Here is a 19942-nt window from a genome sequence, read left to right on the forward strand (position 1 = left end):
ACATTCGTTACGTCTTATAATTATTATTTTTTTTTAAATTTTGTTTGATAACAAGTTTTAATTATAACGTATTATGTATGAAGCAAAAGTTGAAATTAAAATCAGCTTTTACAAATACGTAAGCTTCTTAAATATATTGCTTTATATGTTCACACGAATAATTTTGTTTTGTATTTATTAACCTCGTTTGTTCTTGTTTACCCGTCTTTTTTTTTTTTACTTGATAACTTTATCTCATTTTCTATGTTTCTCCGTTACTTTAAATACCATACTCGTATTCATTGGATTTAACTAAAAAAAAAAACTAAAAAGATGCTTGGAATAACATAATCACGCATTATGAGGTCGGGCCCAAAAACAATGAAATGAAAATAACTTGTTATGATTTTCAATATTTAAAATGAAAAAGATGCAATAAAATATTAGCGGAGTTAGATTTATGAGAGGATTTCAGACCATCTTTCTATTTACAATCATCAATTTAGATAAAATAATATAATACGAACATAATATAATAAGGTCTAATTAATTTGGATAAAGAAATAATATTTTACATCAAAATTCATTTAATTAGATCAATTTGAACGTAATTTAATATGAATTTTTCATTAAAGTGTATAACTTCAAGTCGATTAAAGGAAAGAGAACGGCAGATTAAGGCGAGTTCAGATTTGATATTTCAAAATTTATTTGAATTCGACTTGCTTTATATATATTTTAAATTTATATTTAATTATTTACGTTAAATTAAATACCTTACAGTTTTATTTATTGAAAATATTTTTAATTTAATAATATTTTATCATTTCACAGCATAAATATCAAGCTAATTAAAATAGATTCTCAGTGTCCTTCTCAACGAATATAATAAATAATGGCTTACAGTCTTTTGGGATGAGTTGGACGACGTCGGATTCTTAGATATAAAAGTTCAAACTTTTACGGTGTTTTCATAGTAAACTACCCTTACGGTGTGCGCCAGTGACTTGGGCACACTGAATACGAACCTGCGTTCGGAAAATCGACTTCTTGTTCCTACGAAAACCCTATGTTCATTGGAGTTCTCTACGCACAGCACTAGAACTCCGTTATCATATCGATCGTTCGTAGCTCGGGATCTTCACATGTCAGTGGCCTGTGGTTCCTCCATGGCCTTGTACACTTATCCTGCCGTTCCTTGACCTTTCTCCATGATGGCGAACAACTCCAAGGAAGAGCCCAAGACCGCTCCGCAGTCCGATCGCTGGTACGATCTGACGCTAGGCTCCTCATTCAAGAACGATTCATCTAACAAATACTGCACTTTACGATGTAAGTTTCCCGTTTGATCCCCAGATAATGCAGGAAAACGATGACGAAATAATGGAAGTAAAGGAAAGAGGGAAATTGATATTAGATTATCTTTTAGTGTTTGTTCTTTGTTCGTTTTCCCCAATTTTATATGTTTCTCCTGTACTAGGTTCGTTTCGATTAAATTCTTAATTGATGCGAGATTACTATGAATAGGATTGAGCTTGACCTGTAGTATGGCAACACCGACGATAGATACTAGTGGGAAATTCGCAATATTCATATCTGCCACATTGCTGGTTTATGTCAGTGTTTGATCCACGAATTGATATAGATGTATAGACGTACATGTGTATAATTGAACTTTGGCATTCGTGTAGATGAATTTAAGCCTGCTTCAATTGATAAGACTAAGCCTGGATCTTTGCACAAAAATAAGGAAAATAGAGTTTCAGTGGAATTTCACAACAATCAATTGGGAAAGCCCAAGGTAACCTTTGAGGGAAGCAGCGAAGATTATAAAGAAAATGACGCAGTACTATTTTTTGACGGTGAGAGTTTCCGGTTGGAGAGGCTTCACCGAGCTGTGAAACAACTTCGGCACCTTAGGCAGCCGGGCGAATCTGCAGCAGCTGCTCAAGCATCTCTGTCTGTGGAGCCTCGATTATCTCCAGTTGGAAAGGGTACAAAACCTGTATTTGTGGGTAGAAGCTCTGCCCCTGCTGTGCCGGTGAGCTGTTAATTGAATTTAAGTTGATATTCTGTTGTTTTTTTCTCGGAAGATGATCAAGGAATTTTCGTGCATATATAATATTCAAAAATTTTGTGGTTCGATGAATTCCTTTTTTGCATAGTTTTTTACTGGTCGACTTGCTAAATAGGAGTCATACATTCATTGCTTAATATGTTAAGAACAGATACTCATGGTATCTTCTGATGGTGGTAACTTAATTAGAATGCTGGGGGGCACCAATATATGTTAGTTTCCAAACTAGTTCCATGCCATTTCTTAAAAAGAGAAATACAATATTTCACATGATTTGGTAAGTATTATTACTCATAAGTTGCTGAATAGTTTGGTTTCTTGCTTTACTTGAATCTAGACCTGGATCCTACTATCTATGGTATGGGCATGACTGGAGATGTCTCATAAACTTCTTTTCCAATTAGATGTACCACTCTCTCTCTTTCAAGCTCTAACCGACCTGAATCAAATCCAGATACCTCACCAGATAGTTCTTCTATCATATGTCCGATCATTCCACTAAGGCATGTGATCCTAGACAGTAATTATTTTCTTGTTCTGAGATCTGATATGAAATAGATTCTCATTATGGTATTTTACTGTAGATTTTTCAAATATTTGGTTTATGCAAGCATATATTATTATTCTTGACCTGCACGGCCATGTACCATTTATTCTATCATCGGACAGTTGGAGAAATAACATCAGTAGAAAATTTCTTAATGAACATACGGTATGAATTCTTAAGGAATTTGAAACAGAAGAGTTCATGATACATTATGTCTAGGACACGAGAACTTGACATACATGAAGACATTTCTGCATAGTTGCTGTAATTTAAATTGTTTGAATTTGTTGCAAGATAAAATTTGATAGTACTAAAATTTATTGTTGAAAGCAAGTGGAAATGAGTCTCTTTAATGCTAAAATAATTACTGCTCAAGAAAAAAATGGAACTCTTAAGTTTCGGGAATAGGGCAAGGTAAAGAAATTTCTTGTGAAAGTCAAGCCATTTAGAATGACTATTTTGTTGATCATTTGATTGAGCTGTACCTGTTGTATATTGGGCGGTACCCTCTTGATACATTTGAAATGATATCTCTTTTTTATTTCAGAAAAAAAAAAAAAAGAATGACTATTTTGTTAATGCTCAATAAAATTCACTAGAAACATTTTTTCTTGGTCTCATTTGGTGCTTGATAGTATTTGAATTTTATGGTTCTAATTGGATGATCTGGGAAACTAACAGATTTTGGAAGGTTTTAATATTTGCAAGGCGTGCAGATAAGTTTTTTGTTTTAACACTGCAAGAACTTCCTAGGATGAACTTAGATATTTGTCCTTTTATCTGAGCTTTAGTTTAAATGTACTGTTGATTTCCTTTTCTCTGTTAACATAAGCTTTGTACTTATTCATCATACAGGTTGAAGTGGAACGAATTGATATCGGTGGGCCAGAGAATCCAGGTTTTGTGCTTATATTGTTTTAGTATTGTTTTTCCTAGTGTGACATTAAGATTATAAATCAGATTGAAGCTTCTTGGCTGATCCAAGGAGAACAAAGTGGTTAAAGATTTGAATAACTTGATAATAAACTCATAACCACACTATAGATATTGGTACCTTGATGCTGCTAAAATTATTTAGGCTATACAGGTAGTCGAACACGTAGTACTGGCATTTGAATTTCTCTCGCTGTCTTGTGCAGTTTTTAGTATTCCATTTTACCGTTTTCAATAATTTTGCAATTTTCATCTTTTGACAATACTTTGTTGGTTTAATCTTAGTTCTATGCACTTATAGTTGTTGTCACCTAGATACTGGCGCCAGCTTTGTGTTGTATTCTTATATTTTAGACTGCCACCTAAGCATACTATTTATATCCAGATTCCTTCATATTATTTGAAGATGTTTGGTTGGTAACATCATGATTGAGTTTACCATTTGCCAATTACCATGATAATAATATATCTTTTTTTCTTGTTCTCTTTCACTGTGTAAGGTTTTACTCTTCTAACCTCTTTTTCATCAATTTAATCTGGTAAGTTTGAAGTGGACAAGCTGATATCATTTTCTTTAATTTCCTTCAGCACCTAAATATAATTTTGTGAATTCACATTTTAGTAAAATAAGAAGGATAGTTTCCTATACTTGATTTCAGGGCTCAGCTTTGGATTTTTTTTCAGGGCACTATCTTACCCCCGAAATTGTTAGTTGTCTTTTTCCCTTGTTATAAATCAGGAGTTACACGCATGGTTTGCTTCCCTTCGTGTTATACACTCGTTAATATATAGCTATTAACTCTTTTGCTATCAATTGAGGGAAAGGTGCTAGCATGGTTTAATATTTGGTGAATTCCATCACTTGAGTGCCAAGCTTGACAATGTAACTGGGTGCATTATGATTTTCTCAATTGTCTGAAATATATATCTCAAAAAATTTTAGTGCTCTCTTTGATAACCTGATATAGGTGCTAAAGCTGTTACTAAGGAGATTTCTGCAAAATCTTCTGTCCCCCCGAACCTGCCTGGCGCCTCAGCAGGACCTAAGAATGACGATGGTGATGAACATCAAGATATAGATATCGATGAAATTTTTGGTATGGGTACACCTGAATATGAAAATGCAGACGAACAAAAAGTTGATGTTGACGGTGAATTTGATATCAATGTACCAAAACAAAATGACACCGATGATGAGATTGCAGATGTGGATGTTAGTGGTGATGAAGGAGAGAAGGGGCCGAATGCTGCAGAAGCCCTGAGAGCTCAAGTGAATGCTGAGGAGAAGGATGGTCGGTCCTCAAGTTCGAGCAGCAGCAGCGGCAGCGGAAGCAGCGGAAGTGGAAGCGGAAGCGGAAGCAGCAGCAGCAGCGACAGCGAAGGCAGCGATGATGATGAAGTAAATTCTGTATGAGGGTGATGATGCTGGGGAAAAGAAGAAGAAAGTATTGAGAAGGCAATTCTCATGGCTCATGAAAGTCCGCCAATAAAACATCCTGGAATTAGATTGTGCCTACATATTTTGTTTTACTTTTTTTGTTCAGAGTAAGCTGGTTTGCTAATTATGCAACCGTTTTATGATTCCTTTTTAAAATATCGAAGCCATGTTTAACATGGCAGGAAACATTTGTCGCAAGAAACTAACAGCTGTTTTTGAGCAGCACATTGACAAGGATAAATACATATATATATATATATATGTATATGAACATTTGTTTAAAAAACTAGAGATGATAAAGTCTTGAGCAACTCTACTCATCTTATATCTCTAAGTATTTAAATAAATTTGACCAAAAAGCAATGCAGAATCCCAATCCTAATATAAATTTAACCCATTTTTATTTAAAAAATCAACAGATTTTGTTTAAGTCATAATTTGAGATACAACCTTCTAGCTTTTCTTCGTATTGTATATATATATATATATATATATATATTAACTTTTAAAAAAGACACTTTTACCTAAAAAAAATACAAATAAGTTTAAACTTTTACGACAAATAATAACAATTTCTGAATTAACCATCATTTCAAGTCCTACATGCCGACCAAATAAACTAATTTCCACTCCTAATTTTGTTAACTCCATGTGAAGTTTCATTCGCTGGAAATAAAGTAATCATGATATCAAACAGTTCCAATCAGAGAGGAGACAAAAGGATCGAGTACTACCCTGCCCCCAACCTCCCACCTGTTTTCCAGATCGCGTGAAATCAATCTCTATATCTTGTTGGCTAAAATATGGGGCCCACTATCTTACCAAACCGACTAATCACTTTGACGGTCGCGCGTGACTCACGTATCCTCAAAGAGCGTGGAGAGCTATTACCGCGCTTTATGATCAAATATCAAATTATGAAAAGTTACGATCTAAACTATTTGTCTTCATCACGAACAAATCCAACCTGAGAAAACAACCCTAACCCTAATTTTTACTCGTTACTGGCTCTACCTAGCTCATTCAAGATAGTAAATAGAAGTAGTAATGGTATCCGGAGAGATCAGAGCTTCCCAATTTCATAGAGAAATTAGGTACAGAGAGAGAATATTTGAAGAGTGATGAATTGTTCTGGGGGCTGATTCTGGTTTTTCTCTATCCCAATCCTCTCTGCGCCATATCCGTCTCGGATGTAATGTTTAGCTCGGGTATCTTCTCAAAACCAGTGGATAAATCCAGGAATAGCAAGATCCCCATGTCAACGTACCCATCTATGTAAATTCTAAAGAAATAAAAGGTCAAATTCAACACCAAAATCCAGATTTGACTGCCCCGCCCCTATATGCTTCATCATCACCGGAAACAGGAGGAAAGAAGTAGAAGGGGCTATATCAGCGTTCTCTGTATTATGGGAGCTGAAAAGAAATGGCTGTTCACGCTCTACACTGCAGCATTGCTTTCTGTTTTTCTGCTGCTATATTCCTTGTCGGTTTTCAGCTCCCCGAGGATATACCCTTCAGTGATCCACCATGGTCCACCGTACCCACCTGCTTTCGCCTACTATATCTCCGGTGGCCGCGGCGATAAGGACCGGATCTTTCGCCTTTTGCTCGCCGTTTACCATCCGAGGAATTGGTACTTGCTGCATCTTACAGCTGATGCATCTGATGATGAGAGATTAAGGCTCGTTTCGGCCGTGAAATCGATTCCTGCGGTCAAGAGCTTTGGAAATGTGGAGGTGGTGGGGAAACCCGATCGTCTTTCCTACATGGGTTCATCGCACATAGCGGCAACTTTGCACGCTGCGGCAATTCTCCTGAAGATTGATCGCGGCTGGAACTGGTTCATCGCGTTGAGTGCGTTGGATTATCCTCTGCTGACTCAAGACGGTAAGCTTTTTTCAGTAAATTCCGGTTCAAAGATTGATAGTTTGGATTGTTTTCTTCGGTTGTCTGCCTTTTGTGGAGTGGTTTATAGGATCTCTTTGGATTTATGTCTTGTACGAAAACCAGTTGCAAAGTTTGAATCGCTTTATGTCTTGAACAATTTAGTATAAGAGTATTATATTACGTGATGATTAAGAACAAAAAGGGTTGAATTGCTTGTAAGGGACACGAAAATGGAGACTTGGTCTTTAGATTTTCTTAATTGATGCGATCTACCAGATGCTAATGGTTGGCTTGCTCAAATTAGTTCAATTTTATTTTAGCATACTCAGACTCTTGTCTAGCCTTCTTTCTGGATATGAAGCACCCTGTTTCTTCTTTTGAACCGATTCTTTCCTAACAACTGTTACTTGACCGTAATTGGTATGGAGCATTCATTAGTTTCTAAATTTTATCTCACTGAAAATTTATGCCTTTGAAATGTGTTATACTGGCTAAAGATAATGTTTATGTCAATTATGTTTTTCATATCTTTTATTCATGTGGAAGTATGTGACTTTGGTTTTTGTTCTTGTTCTCTATTTACTTTCGACTAAATTTCATCTTTTTAAGATTTAATCCTAGTAAATTTTTACTTCAAGCACGTGCGATATATGGATTTAATAGGGTTTTAGGAATTTTATCGACAAGCGAATTGGACTTAAATGCATCCATGTCATGCTGCAGAAAAGCCGACACTATGAGCATTAATTGAAAAGTAATATCATGAACTTATGAAAATTGATAATAAGCATCTTGCTTATTAAAATTAAATATTGAAATGCTGAACTATTCATTGATTGACCATTTCCAAGCATTTAATTTCTTTGCAAGAAGCTTTAGCAATTCACAGGTGAAATTTAAACAATGCTAACTGTGTTGGAAATTTAACGTTGTTGTGAGTCAATCTCATTTTTTGTATGATTCCCCACCAGTGGCTGCACAGGATATTGATTGAGGGTCCTTGTAGAATGTAATTGATAGGCATTTGAAGCATGTGTGGAGGATAGTATAAGCTGCAATGTTAAAAAATTGTAAAGTTGGACTGTGTTTCTTGTAGATTTCTGTGCTAGGTGTGAGTTAATAGTCTAAGAGCACTATGACACAATCTTGTTTGTGCAAGATTAGATTGGAGATTGGTAGAAGCCTGAGGTTTCAAGGCCGTGTTTTCCTAGAGCAAGCTGTAATCTAAATAATGGCCTTATTTTAGCAAAATAAACCTATCTCTCTTGAACATTTTCTTGCTTTTGTTAGAGTTTCTGGTTCTTCTTCAAGTATAGGTGCTTGCTTAAGGATTCAATTGTTGCTTGTCTAACTGTTCACCATTTGAGTTATTGATTAACCGGTAACTTGATTATTGATGTAGAATAGTACGTAGATCAATATCTTCTTTGTGTGGCCTGTAAATCAACTCAGGCCTCAAGAGAAGAAATTTTTTGAGGGCATTGACTACACTAGAATGAAATGGCACACATATCTTTGGCTTTTTTATCAAAGAAACTCCTATAAGTTATAGTGGGACAAATGGAGAAACAATATACCTGATAATGAGCTTGCTCCTAATTAGTATTGATTGAAGCCTTGAGAAACTTATTTGTAAGTAAAAATGAGGGTTAATGTTTGTTGAATAATTAGCAAATAATATTCTATTGTAGAATTAAACCTGCACGGAACTTCTGAAGTTAGACAAAGTGCTAAATATACGCACTGTTGCTACTTGAGCAGACTAGCTGCATCTACACACCAGACACATGCAATTTTTTGTTATAACTAAATTAAAAAACTCCTATGTATTTGAAAAAGAATTATGAAACAAAGCTTTGAATATTTTCTTCGAACTCGTTTGGTCATTTTTCATGCCAATATTACAGTCTAATTCATACTAATTTTATTGGATACTGTAGAGGTTTAAGCAAAACATGAACTGAGGTTTGTATTTAAGTTATTTGTCAATTGTCATATTTTGGTGAAATTTCAAGGTTCTTATTTTTATTTCTCTGTCTTATCTGCAGCGAGCTAACTGATATGTTTTATTTACTTGCTTTCAGACTTGTCCCATGTGTTTTCCTCTGTTAGCAGGGACCTTAATTTCATTGATCACACCAGTGACCTTGGATGGAAAGAGTAAGCAAGTCCTGTTTGCTAAAATTTAGTAATAGCTCCATTGCATAAGTCAACTGTTCAGTTCAATTTAATTCATCTTTATCGCTGTTGATTAGACATCAAAGAGTGAAGCCTATCATAGTTGATCCAGGGCTGTATTTAGCTCGAAGGACCCAAATTTTTACAGCTACAGAGAAGAGGTTAACACCTGATGCTTTCCAATTTTTTACAGGTAAATCCTATTCCTATTATGTTGTTTGCATAACTGAAAATAATCGCTGCACCGTGTTTTAATTAATTACTTGCATTCAAAATTACAATTTTTGAATTGGTGCAGGTTCCCCATGGGTTGTCCTGAGCAGATCTTTTCTTGAATATTGTGTTTTTGGTTGGGATAACCTACCACGAATCCTTCTTATGTATTTCAACAATGTAATTTTACCTGAAGAAGGTTACTTCCATACTGTCATTTGCAACGCAGCGGATTTTAAGAACACGACTGTGAACAGTGATTTAAGATACATGATCTGGGACAGCCCTCCAAAGATGGAACCACATTTTCTCAATCAATCAAATTATGAGCAGATGGCTCAAAGTGGAGCTGCTTTTGCAAGACAGTTCAAAAAGGATGATCCTGTACTGGACATGGTTGATGAGAAGATCCTCAAGCGCGGTCAAAAACAAGCTACACTGGGGGCATGGTGCACAGGTCGGAAGAGCTGGTGGATGGATCCTTGCTCTCAGTGGGGTGATGTCAATGTCTTGAAGCCTGGACCTCATGCCAAGAAGTTTGAAGAGACCATCACAAACCTTCTAGATGACTGGAACTCGCAATCAAATCAATGCAAATGAAGGGGGTCTGAGAATTAAATAGGATATCCAGAGACTTGATGCAGTTTCTTCACATCTGATCTGATTTTTTTGATGGGTTCAAGAGACTGCAGCGAAATGTGATATGTTCTTTGGTCTGTACGGGTGAGCCTATTTTGCGGGCTTTCTTCTCATCACAGGCTAAGAGTCACTCCTTTGATAGTATTTACACACAGGGCGGAGATGAAGAGATATCGCAGGAAATTAGCTAGAATTAGAATTTTGATAGCTTTTCATGGGCTCAGATGTTTAATGTTTCATGGTAGAGCCCTCCATCAATCAGGATCTCTCTCTTGTGCTGCCATTGCATGCTCTGTTGTATGTCCTACCACTATTCCATTAGGCACTTTTTGAATGTTGGGGCGGAGATTCATTCATTATAATGTGATTATTTATTCTCTTCTCTGTTCTCCCTCTCTCTCTCTCTCTCTCTCTGTATGTATATATATATATATATATTTTTTTTTTCTGCATTATGGTTGCTAAGAGTGGTTCTTTTGCAAACATGGATTGGTGCTGAAAAAGAATGTGCAGGAGAAGCTATTGATTTTTTAAGGACGATATGTTTCCATGTTTTGCAGGGGACCATAATCTCTCGATGTTTAAGCAATCAGAATCTCAGTTGGTCCATTGTTGTGAATTCCCTGTTTTAACTTGACTTTTAACTCCGTCTGAAACGGTGCCTCGAGGGGAAACCAATTCAAGGGGATTGACGGATAACATGAACATGTGCATCACAGTACCATAGACGTTTTTCTTTAATTTTTTTAATTACAGGCTCAATATTTTTTCTCATTCGTCCCAAAATAGGAGTCCCTCATTCTCCCAACTGATCTAAACCGGGAACGAAATTGGCAATAGAAAGGCTTTATGCCATCTGAGCCATCAGTTTACACCTCTACTCCTAGGCCAGATGGTTACTTGTTTAGACAAAATTACCCTTAAATCAACACCGTTCAGAAGGCAGGGAAATGATGGTTTGCACTTTGCACTCCTTAAAAAACATCCACGCCACCCATATCAAGCCTCTTGCAAGGTATGCGAAATGGGTTTCTTTCGTTTCTTAACTTTCATATCAAAATCGCCCAAAAGATCCTGTCTTCCATCTTCTTCCCCCTGGATTCCAACACCTACTCTGACTAGGTCACACTCATCTTCACAAAAAACAACCATAGACCGAAATTTCCCTCTCTATACAGTACCCGACTGCAAAATTCCATCTGGATTTATTCCAGATCGTTATAATAATGATAACCATAGTAATAACCGATGGGTTCATGCCAGTATCCAAGTCTTTCAGAAGGTTAACGAGAAAACTCTCCATACCTATATAGAGTCTGTAAGCTATAAAGATATACAAGATAGTGAAAATATATGCAAATTGCTGTCTCAAAACTCAAATTCCTCCATCGATAAATTGCTTGATAACGCTTCGATCGAGGTGTCCCCGACACTCGTCGTTGAGGTTTTGAAAAGGCTCAGCAATGCGGGCGTCCTCGCATTATCGTTCTTTAGGTGGGCAGAGAAACAAAAAAGTTTCAAGTACAGCACAGATAGTTACAACGCGTTAATTGATTCTCTGGGTAAGATTAAGCAATTCAAACTGATATGGTCTTTGGTGAGTGACATGAAACGAAATGGATTGTTGACGAAGGACACCTTCGCGCTGATCGCTCGGCGATACGGAAGAGCCAGACAGGTTAAAGAGGCTATAGAAACGTTTGAGAAAATGAACAAGTTTGGTTTGGTTCCCGACACTTCAGATTTCAATCGATTAATCGATACTCTGAGCAAGTCGAGAAATGTGGAACGTGCACAAGAGGTGTTTGATAAAATGAAAAAAAGAAGGTTCGCACCTGATATTAAGTCCTTCACGATTTTGTTAGAAGGCTGGGGTCAGCAGCAGAACTTATTGAGGTTGCACGAGGTTTATCGAGAGATGAGAGACGAGGGTTTTGAGCCAGACGTTGTGACTTATGGCATCCTCATAAATGCCTACTGTAAAGCCAGGAAGTACGATGACGCCATTAAATTATTTCACGAAATGGAAACAAAGAATTGCAAGCCTAGTCCTCACATTTTCTGTACTTTAATTAATGGATTAGGATCTGAGAGGAGACTAGATGAGGCCCTTGAATTCTTCAGTCGATCCAAGAACAGTGGCTTTGCCCCTGAGAGGCCCACTTATAATGCTGTTGTTGGAGCTTACTGTTGGTCAATGAGGATGCATGATGCTTTCAGGGTTGTTGATGAGATGAAAAAACAAGGGATTGGTCCAGATTCTCGAACTTATGATATTATTCTTCATCACCTGGTAAAGGCTCGAAGAACGAAGGAAGCTTACCGTGTGTTCCAAGAAATGAGCTGCGATGGGGGGTGTGAGCCTACTGTTAGTACCTATGAGATAATAGTGAGAATGTTCTGCAACAATGAGCGAGTTGATATGGCTATGAAGGTTTGGGATCAGATGAAGAACAAGGGAGTTCTTCCTGGTATGCATATGTTCTCTACATTGATTAACAGTTTATGCCATGAGAACAAGTTAGATGATGCTTGCAAGTACTTTCAAGAGATGCTAGATATGGGTATTCGCCCTCCAGCTCAGATGTTTAGTAATCTGAAACAAGCTCTTCTTGATCAAGGAAAGAAAGATACTGTTCTAACTTTTGCAAGGATCATTGATAGACTAAGGAAAACTCCACTAATTCATGGGGGGCAATGAGAGGGCTTTGAAATGATGAGTATGGCTCTTAATGTTGCACATTAGCTTATGAATAGGATAGTTTGGGTTTTCAGAAGATTAGGATATGGCTGATGGTTTGTAGTTTCTGTGTCAATTGAATTAAGAGTTTATACATGTCTGATACACAAAACTTTGTTATTAAACGTCTCCAAATGCTATTTATGTTCCCAAATAAGCTTATGGCTTGAATGAGCCTGTCTTCAAGCCTTCTCGAAGTTTTTGCAACAGAAGGAAATTGTTAACGTCAATGAAACATCCTTGCTATCTTTACAATACTGCATTTATGCAGCACCACAGGCAAGAGCGTCATATAAAGTACAGACCAAATACAATATAATTGAATTCACAAGAACCCTGAATTGGAAAACATTGCACAACGCAGTTCTTAGTTTCTACAATTATGAATTTTCAAATTACAGGCAAAGTTGGTTTGATTTGTTTATCCATTTCTAAGATTTTTTAGCAAAATCAATAACATCGCCTTTATAATCTCACTGTTATAGGCAAGAAAAGGAGCTAGCTCAAGGGAAGTGCTAATGAAATTGAAACATCGCTAAGTTCATCATAGCTCTCTGGAATCATATTGAACATATAGTAAACCAAAAGACAGAAATGTTTCAAATCTACAACACCAGACAATTTTTCACCAAGTATTTGAATTTAAACATAATTCCTCAAATTGCGGGGAGACGGAAATTCTAACCTGAAAAAGGTACGGAGATTAAGATCACCCAGAGAGCGAAAAATGCAAACGCAAATCTCCCAGTCTGATTGTGGACTCCCAACCCGGATGTAGATCTTTCTGCTTCATTCGTCCCTAACCCATGAACGACGAGCCAGTCGCTTGAATGTATGTCTCGAGCAATGATGGGATTTCCATTGATCTTCAAATTGCGTCCAGATTTGGTGAAATTGATCTTAAACCCTTCCATATACGTGGGGAATAGGAAGACTCCGTCCTTGAAAGTAACAAGATCGCTCCACATAAACTTGCAAGGCACAACAAGTTTCAGAAACAGAGAATGATGCTCAAAACAATGACGAGCAGTATCATCTTTAAATGCATCATCAATAGGTGCAAATACAGTTAATGGAGCTTGATCCTCAACCCTTCCCACCTGCATGGCAAGAAACGAGGCCATGATAGAGAACCCTTTCAATTGCAAAGCCTGAGAAGCTCCCATAAAAGAATGGTCCTGTGAGGAACCTACTAAACTAGAACCGTTCCTCAACTCCGTGCATGGAGTATTGTAAAATGAGCTTGAGTTCATATTAGGATTAAAAAACTCCTCAATCTTGAAGACGATCAAGGAACCATCACCGTACAAGGGATATCCTTCCAGCTTGACGCCGTTGAGGGAGACGTGATCATCGGACGGCGAAGAGGTGACGAAGATAGAGTGGTTCCATGAGAGAGTGGGAATCCTGGTGCCGCGGGGGAGGGACTTGAGGGTTTCGTGAGAGAGATAAAGCGGGGAGAGGTGGAGTTGGAACAGAGCGAGTGGGGGCTGACCTGATTTGGAAAAAACAGCGTCGGGCGGAGCAAAGATGGTGAGAGAAACGGTGTCAGATATAAGGCTTTGGAAGCCGAATTCGAGGGTGAGCCCCATGGCGAGGAAGCCGGAATTAGAGAGCATCGCTGCGGCGTCGGGGACGGACTTTTCGGGGAGAGCAGTGAAGCGAGGGAGGAGAGAGAATAGGAGGATGAGAGACAGCAGAATCTTGGCCGCCATTGAATAAGCTTGGAGAAGAGATACGTTCGTCAGTCCAGAAAATGGTAGAGTTTGTGCTAATGGCGTCGTTTGGGTTTTTTGAGTCCGTCAGTTGCAGAGTGAGGAGTGAGGAGAGTGTCGTTTTGGAGGGAAGGCATGCATTCGGAATGCCACGTGGCATTTCACGATTTGTCATCTCGTGCGGAGAATATGGAGTTTGTTAAGAAGAGCTGCCGTGACGGTTTTAGCGAAATGACAAAATTATCCTCGATGATTAGCAATTTAAATTTCAGTAAATAAATTAATTATGGACAATTTTATTTTTCTAATAAACTTTTTCATGATTTCTTGCTTCTAAATTTGTCTAGTCTTCAAAGTTTTCTAATCAATTAAGTGTTTTAATAAAGAAATTAGTTTAAATATATATGAATAATTTCTTTATTAATTTTGATATTTTAGGAAATGAGATGTTTAATTTTGTACGCACCATTATTATATTATTAATTTAATTCCGTAAGTGCTCATAAAATATGTCAATCGAGTGTGAAACCATGCATATAATATATTATATATCAAATTATTTATTTTATTTCTAAATTCTAGAAAGTATTTTATTATAATTTAATTTTTAAATATTATTATTATGTATATTTATATATATATATAGAGAGAGAGTGGTTGAAAGAGGCATACCATTAAGGCTCCAAAAGGTCCATCGGCGTGTGTACAACTAAGTAGCGCGTAAAAGGGGGAGCTTTACCTGGCTGGAGGAAGCCTTACTTTTCATGCTCACGATGATGCAGAAAACTGAAAAAAGACATAACAGATGGGCCCCACATTATTTATTTTATTAATTTATAATTTTAATAAGTAACCATCTCCCCCCCTCGCGAATAATTACTGCATTTTTTACTGTAAAATTTGAATTTACAGTTTGCTGGTTTTAATTAAATAGTCAGTAAAAAAAAAAAAAAAAAATGAAAGTGACACGAAACGCTGCACTTCACGACAAATTTGGTTGTAATAACTTTGGACCCAAGAAACAGTATGACTGAAAACAGCTCCCCATTAACCTGTCATTAGCAAGCAAGCAAACCAAACCCCTCATGCAATAATATCTATAAACATTATATTATATTATATTATAAAGAATTATTCTAAAGTTTTTTTTTTTATTATTATTACTTGAATTATACTTGTTAATTTTTGGCCAAAATGCCCAGTTGTTCTGTGTGATAATTTACAGATTTTGGCTTGATTGGTGGGTACAAGTCAATTATAAGTTAATTAAAGCTTTACATTATATAATACATATTTTAAAAAATGTATTAACAATTATATAAATATTAAATTACATTTTTTTAAGCATATCTTATTCCATAGTTTATCTCTCTAATTTCGGCCCATCATTTTGCCTTTCGCTTATAAATACAACCAGGTACACCATTTATTCTACGCGCTCTCTCTCTCTCTCTCTCTCTCCCTCTCTCAGAGCTGAAAGAGAAACAAAAATGGGGGCTCTAGATGCTATTTCAGATTATTTCTCGGACTATTTCACTGTTACCAGCAAAAGAAAGAAGCGGAAAATAATGCAGGTATCAAAACATACATACATATATATATATATATGTATGTATCATTTCGTAAAATGTCTGTTCATGTAATGCTTTTTGTAATTTGGTTCTTCCTTAAGAGTGATATTTTCGTCTGTGTTAATAAAAAATGGATTTCCGATTCTTCTCTCTTCTTTTTTTTTTTTTTTTCCAGACTGTTGATATTAAGGTGAAAATGGACTGTGATGGCTGCGAAAGAAGAGTCAAGAATGCTGTGACCTCCATGAGAGGTGACAATCCAAGCTCTCTCTTTCTCTCTCTCTCTGTATATATATATATATGTTGTTGGAGGCTTTTATTTATCTTCCCTGCTTTAAACTTGAATCTTCTTTCTGGGTCATATTTATCATGTGGGCTTTCTATCAGAGCATCGGAGAGAGCAAGTATATATGTATGTGTGAATATGGATCTCTGTGCGTATGCGAATACACATGTGTATAAGTTCTCTCAAGAAGAGAACAAAAGGCTCTGACGTTCCTCGTATTTTAAAACGAATAGATAGATGGGTAGCAAGCAAGATGACATATCTTACTTCTGAGTTTGATTCTGTACTCGTAGAAAATCTGACATCATAAATTCTCTGCAGGAGAAAACTTACTCTTTTCCTGCAAGAAACAAAACTTTCTCTTCATTAATTAACACCAGAGACCAAACACAACCGCCCACATTAAATGCAATGCTGTTTTCCACAAACCAAACACGCCCTTAATTTCGATCAAAGTTAATTCGTCCTCTCACAGTAAAATTTCTACAGGGGTAAAATCCGTGGATGTAAACAGGAAGCAGAGTCGGGTAACGGTGACGGGGTACGTGGAGCCAAACAAGGTGTTAAAGAAAGTTAAGAGCACCGGAAAGAGAGCTGAGTTTTGGCCGTATGTGCCTTACAACTTAGTGGCATACCCTTACGTTGCTCAGGCTTATGACAAGAAAGCGCCGTCCGGCTTCGTCAAGAAGGCCGTCCAAGCACTCCCCAGCCCTGACGCTCCCGACGAGAAGTTCACCACGCTCTTCAGCGACGAAAACCCAAATGCATGTTCCATCATGTAATGTCAGTCTTTAACTACGACGCCGTTCTCTCTCCCTTTGTTCGTTTCTATCCCGACCAATTTTGTCAGTGCCTTGATATATAAATATATAGTTATATAAATATAAATACATGTACATACATATATATACGTGTGTGTGTGTGTATTACTTGTAATTTAAAAAAAAAAAAAAAGTAGAGTTGTACGGAAAATTTCATATTTTTAAAGTAAATTTATAAATTAATTAAATAATTAATATAAATATACTGATTATGATATAATAAAAATGACCTCCAAAATTCATTATATATATATATTTATATAATCATCACGTAATATATTAATCATTTTTATAGTAAAAAATTATTAAGTATTTCGGGAATACTAAAAAATAGAAAAAAAAATATATACAAATATAATTGATATATTTTAAATTTTATTAGTATAATTTTTTATTGTGTGTGTTCGTATCATACGGGAGAAATTTGTGTCCCATAAAGTGGAAGAATAATTGTTGGTAGGACAAGGGCACGTTCTGGAGAAACTTGTTGCAAAGCTAATCCTTTCTTTTTTAAACATGCACTTTTCAATATTATAAAGATTCTTCGTTTCATTTTTTTCAGCCACCAATTTTTAAAGTTAATTCATAGTTTTATTTTTAAGTTTTACATAAACTATATATGTATATAACTATGTTTTTAAATATAAAAATTATAAGGTTAGAAATGATTAATTAAAACTATTACGTTAATTTTGGTAAAATTATATTATATATTTTTTTATTTTTAATTTTACATGCATACTTATTTTTTGCAAGTAAATTTTATGTTATTTCTAAATTTTTTTTTCCAAATGTGACCAAGTAGGAATTTACATAAAATTCAAAACTTATTACAAATATTTTCTGTCTAATAATCATAATTTGACTACGTTTTATGAAGAATCAAAAGGGTATGATCGTATTGGACTATAAAATGGTCGTATATAAATTATAAGCAATCCTTTCTTTTATAATATATGATTAGTACCACACAAAAATGTATATTGATATACATGTAAGATACATGTAGCTTGCAATAATTGAGGGTCGAAGCTTGTGGACGGCCATAATTGGATGGTCGATCGTGAATATATAATTTTATATACTACATTAATTTCGTATTTATCACTACTATATAATAATTCAATATTATAATATATATATATATACACACACACACACGCGCGCGCATTAGAAAGTAAATATTTTCAGGAAATATTGAGAAACAAATAATATGTGAGTTTTATTTCGTGTTTGTCCCTCGGACATTGACAGTACTCGCTGTACAGCAAACAGGATGAGTCCCCGCAGCCCAAACCCAGTGGGTATTTGCCACGTGTTGCTTGTGGGCCCAGATCCTTAATTTCAACGGTAGCCAGCGTTACTTGAATATATATATATTATTTTTTGTCGTGGTACAAAATATTTGAATCAATCAATAAAAGACGATACTTGGCTCCTCAATAATTTCAAATTCAAGAATCTAGATTTTGGGTGACGTACACCAGTTAATATCTATGTCACATCACGTAGAAACTGAAATTTTTTTAGTTAAAATATTTGTTAATATAATTATAATGTATTAATTCTTTGATTACATTAGAAAATTAGTACTTGAAAGGCGACTGGATTCGTAAAGTAATTCTCTAACATAAACTAAATTATTCCTACCCAAATTTTAAAATACATGACTCCGGCAAAAATTCATTCGTTCTTGCCCAAAAATAAAAAGCTGAACTAGAAGGCTTCTCCCCATTAATCCATTTGCAAACAAGCCCCAAGCAAAAGCCCCTTAAATGGGCTTTTCCCCAACACGCTATACACTTACACGTCCTCTTTCAACGGGTAAAAGGGCTTTTCTCTCTTTGGGCTGAGAACATATTAAATCCATGTATGGGTAATATGTCATTTCAACATGATGTTAATAAATGAAGACAGAAGATTGTTAATGGGGGGAAGTACGGTTAGTGCAGAAAGGTGATGGGTGCGTATGGAATATTGGGTAAAGTTTATTTTGTCAAGGTGATGATGGTATAAATGTAGTCTGGTTTGCAGATTAGATCAGATCAGATCAGATCAGATTAGATTAGATAGATCATAGAAACTGGTGCATAGGATCCCAGAAAATTGTGGACCCCAGATTTCTATATATCTTTGATCATCATATAATAAATCTTTTCCCTCCCCCCACAACTCAGATACTTATACCAGAGAATTTCACCTCTTTTTCGGGAGTTGCAATCGAGTTTTTTTTTTTTTTTTTTTTTTAATCATAAATGGAAAAATGTAAATTAATTGGTATTTAACTGAGACTTAGTAGAGAAGCAAAGGTGGTAAAAGTTAAAAAAAAAAAAAAAAAGCAACTGTAAAAAAGGAAAGGAGACAGGATGCAGGCAGGTAATTATTGTTCATCTAAGGCTATTCCACCCCGCCCTAGTGTTTGCATTTTATGTGTGATTGCGTGCTGCCCGTGGAGTCTAGTCTTTTTAACCTGGTCAACAATTATAAAGAATTTAAAAGGAACACACGAGAACCCAGAGACTTTCACACTCGACAATACTCTTACTTGCTCGGTTTGGTGCAATCGGTAATTACGGTAAATGTAAAAAGGGTTAAAGTTGAAAGTAAAAAAAAAGAAGAATTTCTTTTTTGGTAGGGTTGGTGGGAGGGGGGGGACTTTGACCCCGAGAGAAAAAGTATTTATTTATCCCTTCAACCTTTTCCTTTTCTTTGGGGGGTAAATTTAGTATTTTTTTTTTTTGACCTTTTTGTAAAATTCTTTTCTCGTATGCATGTGGGAGAGGGTTTGAATGACATAAATCGTAATCTTAAACTATTTCTTGGTACTTATAAATTGGGTTCGTAATAAAATAAATTTTGCAAGTGTTTATAATTGAATGTCTATACATGAATTGTTTATGAAAAAACATGAAACGT

General features: G+C 35.9%; 5 protein-coding genes across 5 annotated transcripts; 4 read left to right on the top strand and 1 right to left on the bottom strand.

The window, feature by feature from the left end:
- Window positions 1-896: 896 nt before the first annotated feature.
- LOC110813390 (RNA polymerase II transcription elongation factor) lies at window positions 897-5285 on the top strand. Its single transcript, XM_022040491.2, has 4 exons — window positions 897-1311; window positions 1671-2020; window positions 3459-3501; window positions 4505-5285. The coding sequence occupies exons 1-4, from the start codon at window positions 1191-1193 to the stop codon at window positions 4948-4950; spliced, it is 960 nt and encodes a 319-aa protein (XP_021896183.1). The 5' UTR covers window positions 897-1190; the 3' UTR covers window positions 4951-5285.
- Window positions 5286-5905: 620 nt separating this feature from the next.
- Window positions 5906-10275, top strand: LOC110813447 (Core-2/I-branching beta-1,6-N-acetylglucosaminyltransferase family protein). Its single transcript, XM_022040591.2, has 4 exons — window positions 5906-6863; window positions 8948-9023; window positions 9119-9234; window positions 9340-10275. The coding sequence occupies exons 1-4, from the start codon at window positions 6317-6319 to the stop codon at window positions 9852-9854; spliced, it is 1254 nt and encodes a 417-aa protein (XP_021896283.1). The 5' UTR covers window positions 5906-6316; the 3' UTR covers window positions 9855-10275.
- A 366-nt stretch (window positions 10276-10641) lies between these two features.
- LOC110813329 (Tetratricopeptide repeat (TPR)-like superfamily protein) lies at window positions 10642-12758 on the top strand. Its single transcript, XM_022040413.2, has one exon. The coding sequence runs from the start codon at window positions 10786-10788 to the stop codon at window positions 12592-12594; it is 1809 nt and encodes a 602-aa protein (XP_021896105.1). The 5' UTR covers window positions 10642-10785; the 3' UTR covers window positions 12595-12758.
- A 373-nt stretch (window positions 12759-13131) lies between these two features.
- On the bottom strand, window positions 13132-14348 carry LOC110813363 (putative fasciclin-like arabinogalactan protein 20). The gene is made up of 2 exons (XM_022040449.2): window positions 13319-14348; window positions 13132-13187 (listed from the first exon to the last, which is right to left on the bottom strand). Exons 1-2 carry the CDS (start codon window positions 14346-14348, stop codon window positions 13132-13134), a joined length of 1086 nt encoding a protein of 361 aa, XP_021896141.2.
- A 1414-nt stretch (window positions 14349-15762) lies between these two features.
- Window positions 15763-17109, top strand: HIPP20 (Heavy metal transport/detoxification superfamily protein). The gene is made up of 3 exons (XM_088214581.1): window positions 15763-15922; window positions 16095-16170; window positions 16695-17109. Exons 1-3 carry the CDS (start codon window positions 15839-15841, stop codon window positions 16985-16987), a joined length of 453 nt encoding a protein of 150 aa, XP_088070707.1. The 5' UTR covers window positions 15763-15838; the 3' UTR covers window positions 16988-17109.
- The last annotated feature ends 2833 nt before the right edge of the window (window positions 17110-19942 follow it).

This window comes from Carica papaya, chromosome 2 (genome assembly GCF_054855325.1).
Source record: "Carica papaya isolate Zhongbai chromosome 2, ASM5485532v1, whole genome shotgun sequence".
In the NCBI taxonomy this organism is placed as follows: Eukaryota; Viridiplantae; Streptophyta; class Magnoliopsida; order Brassicales; family Caricaceae; genus Carica; species Carica papaya.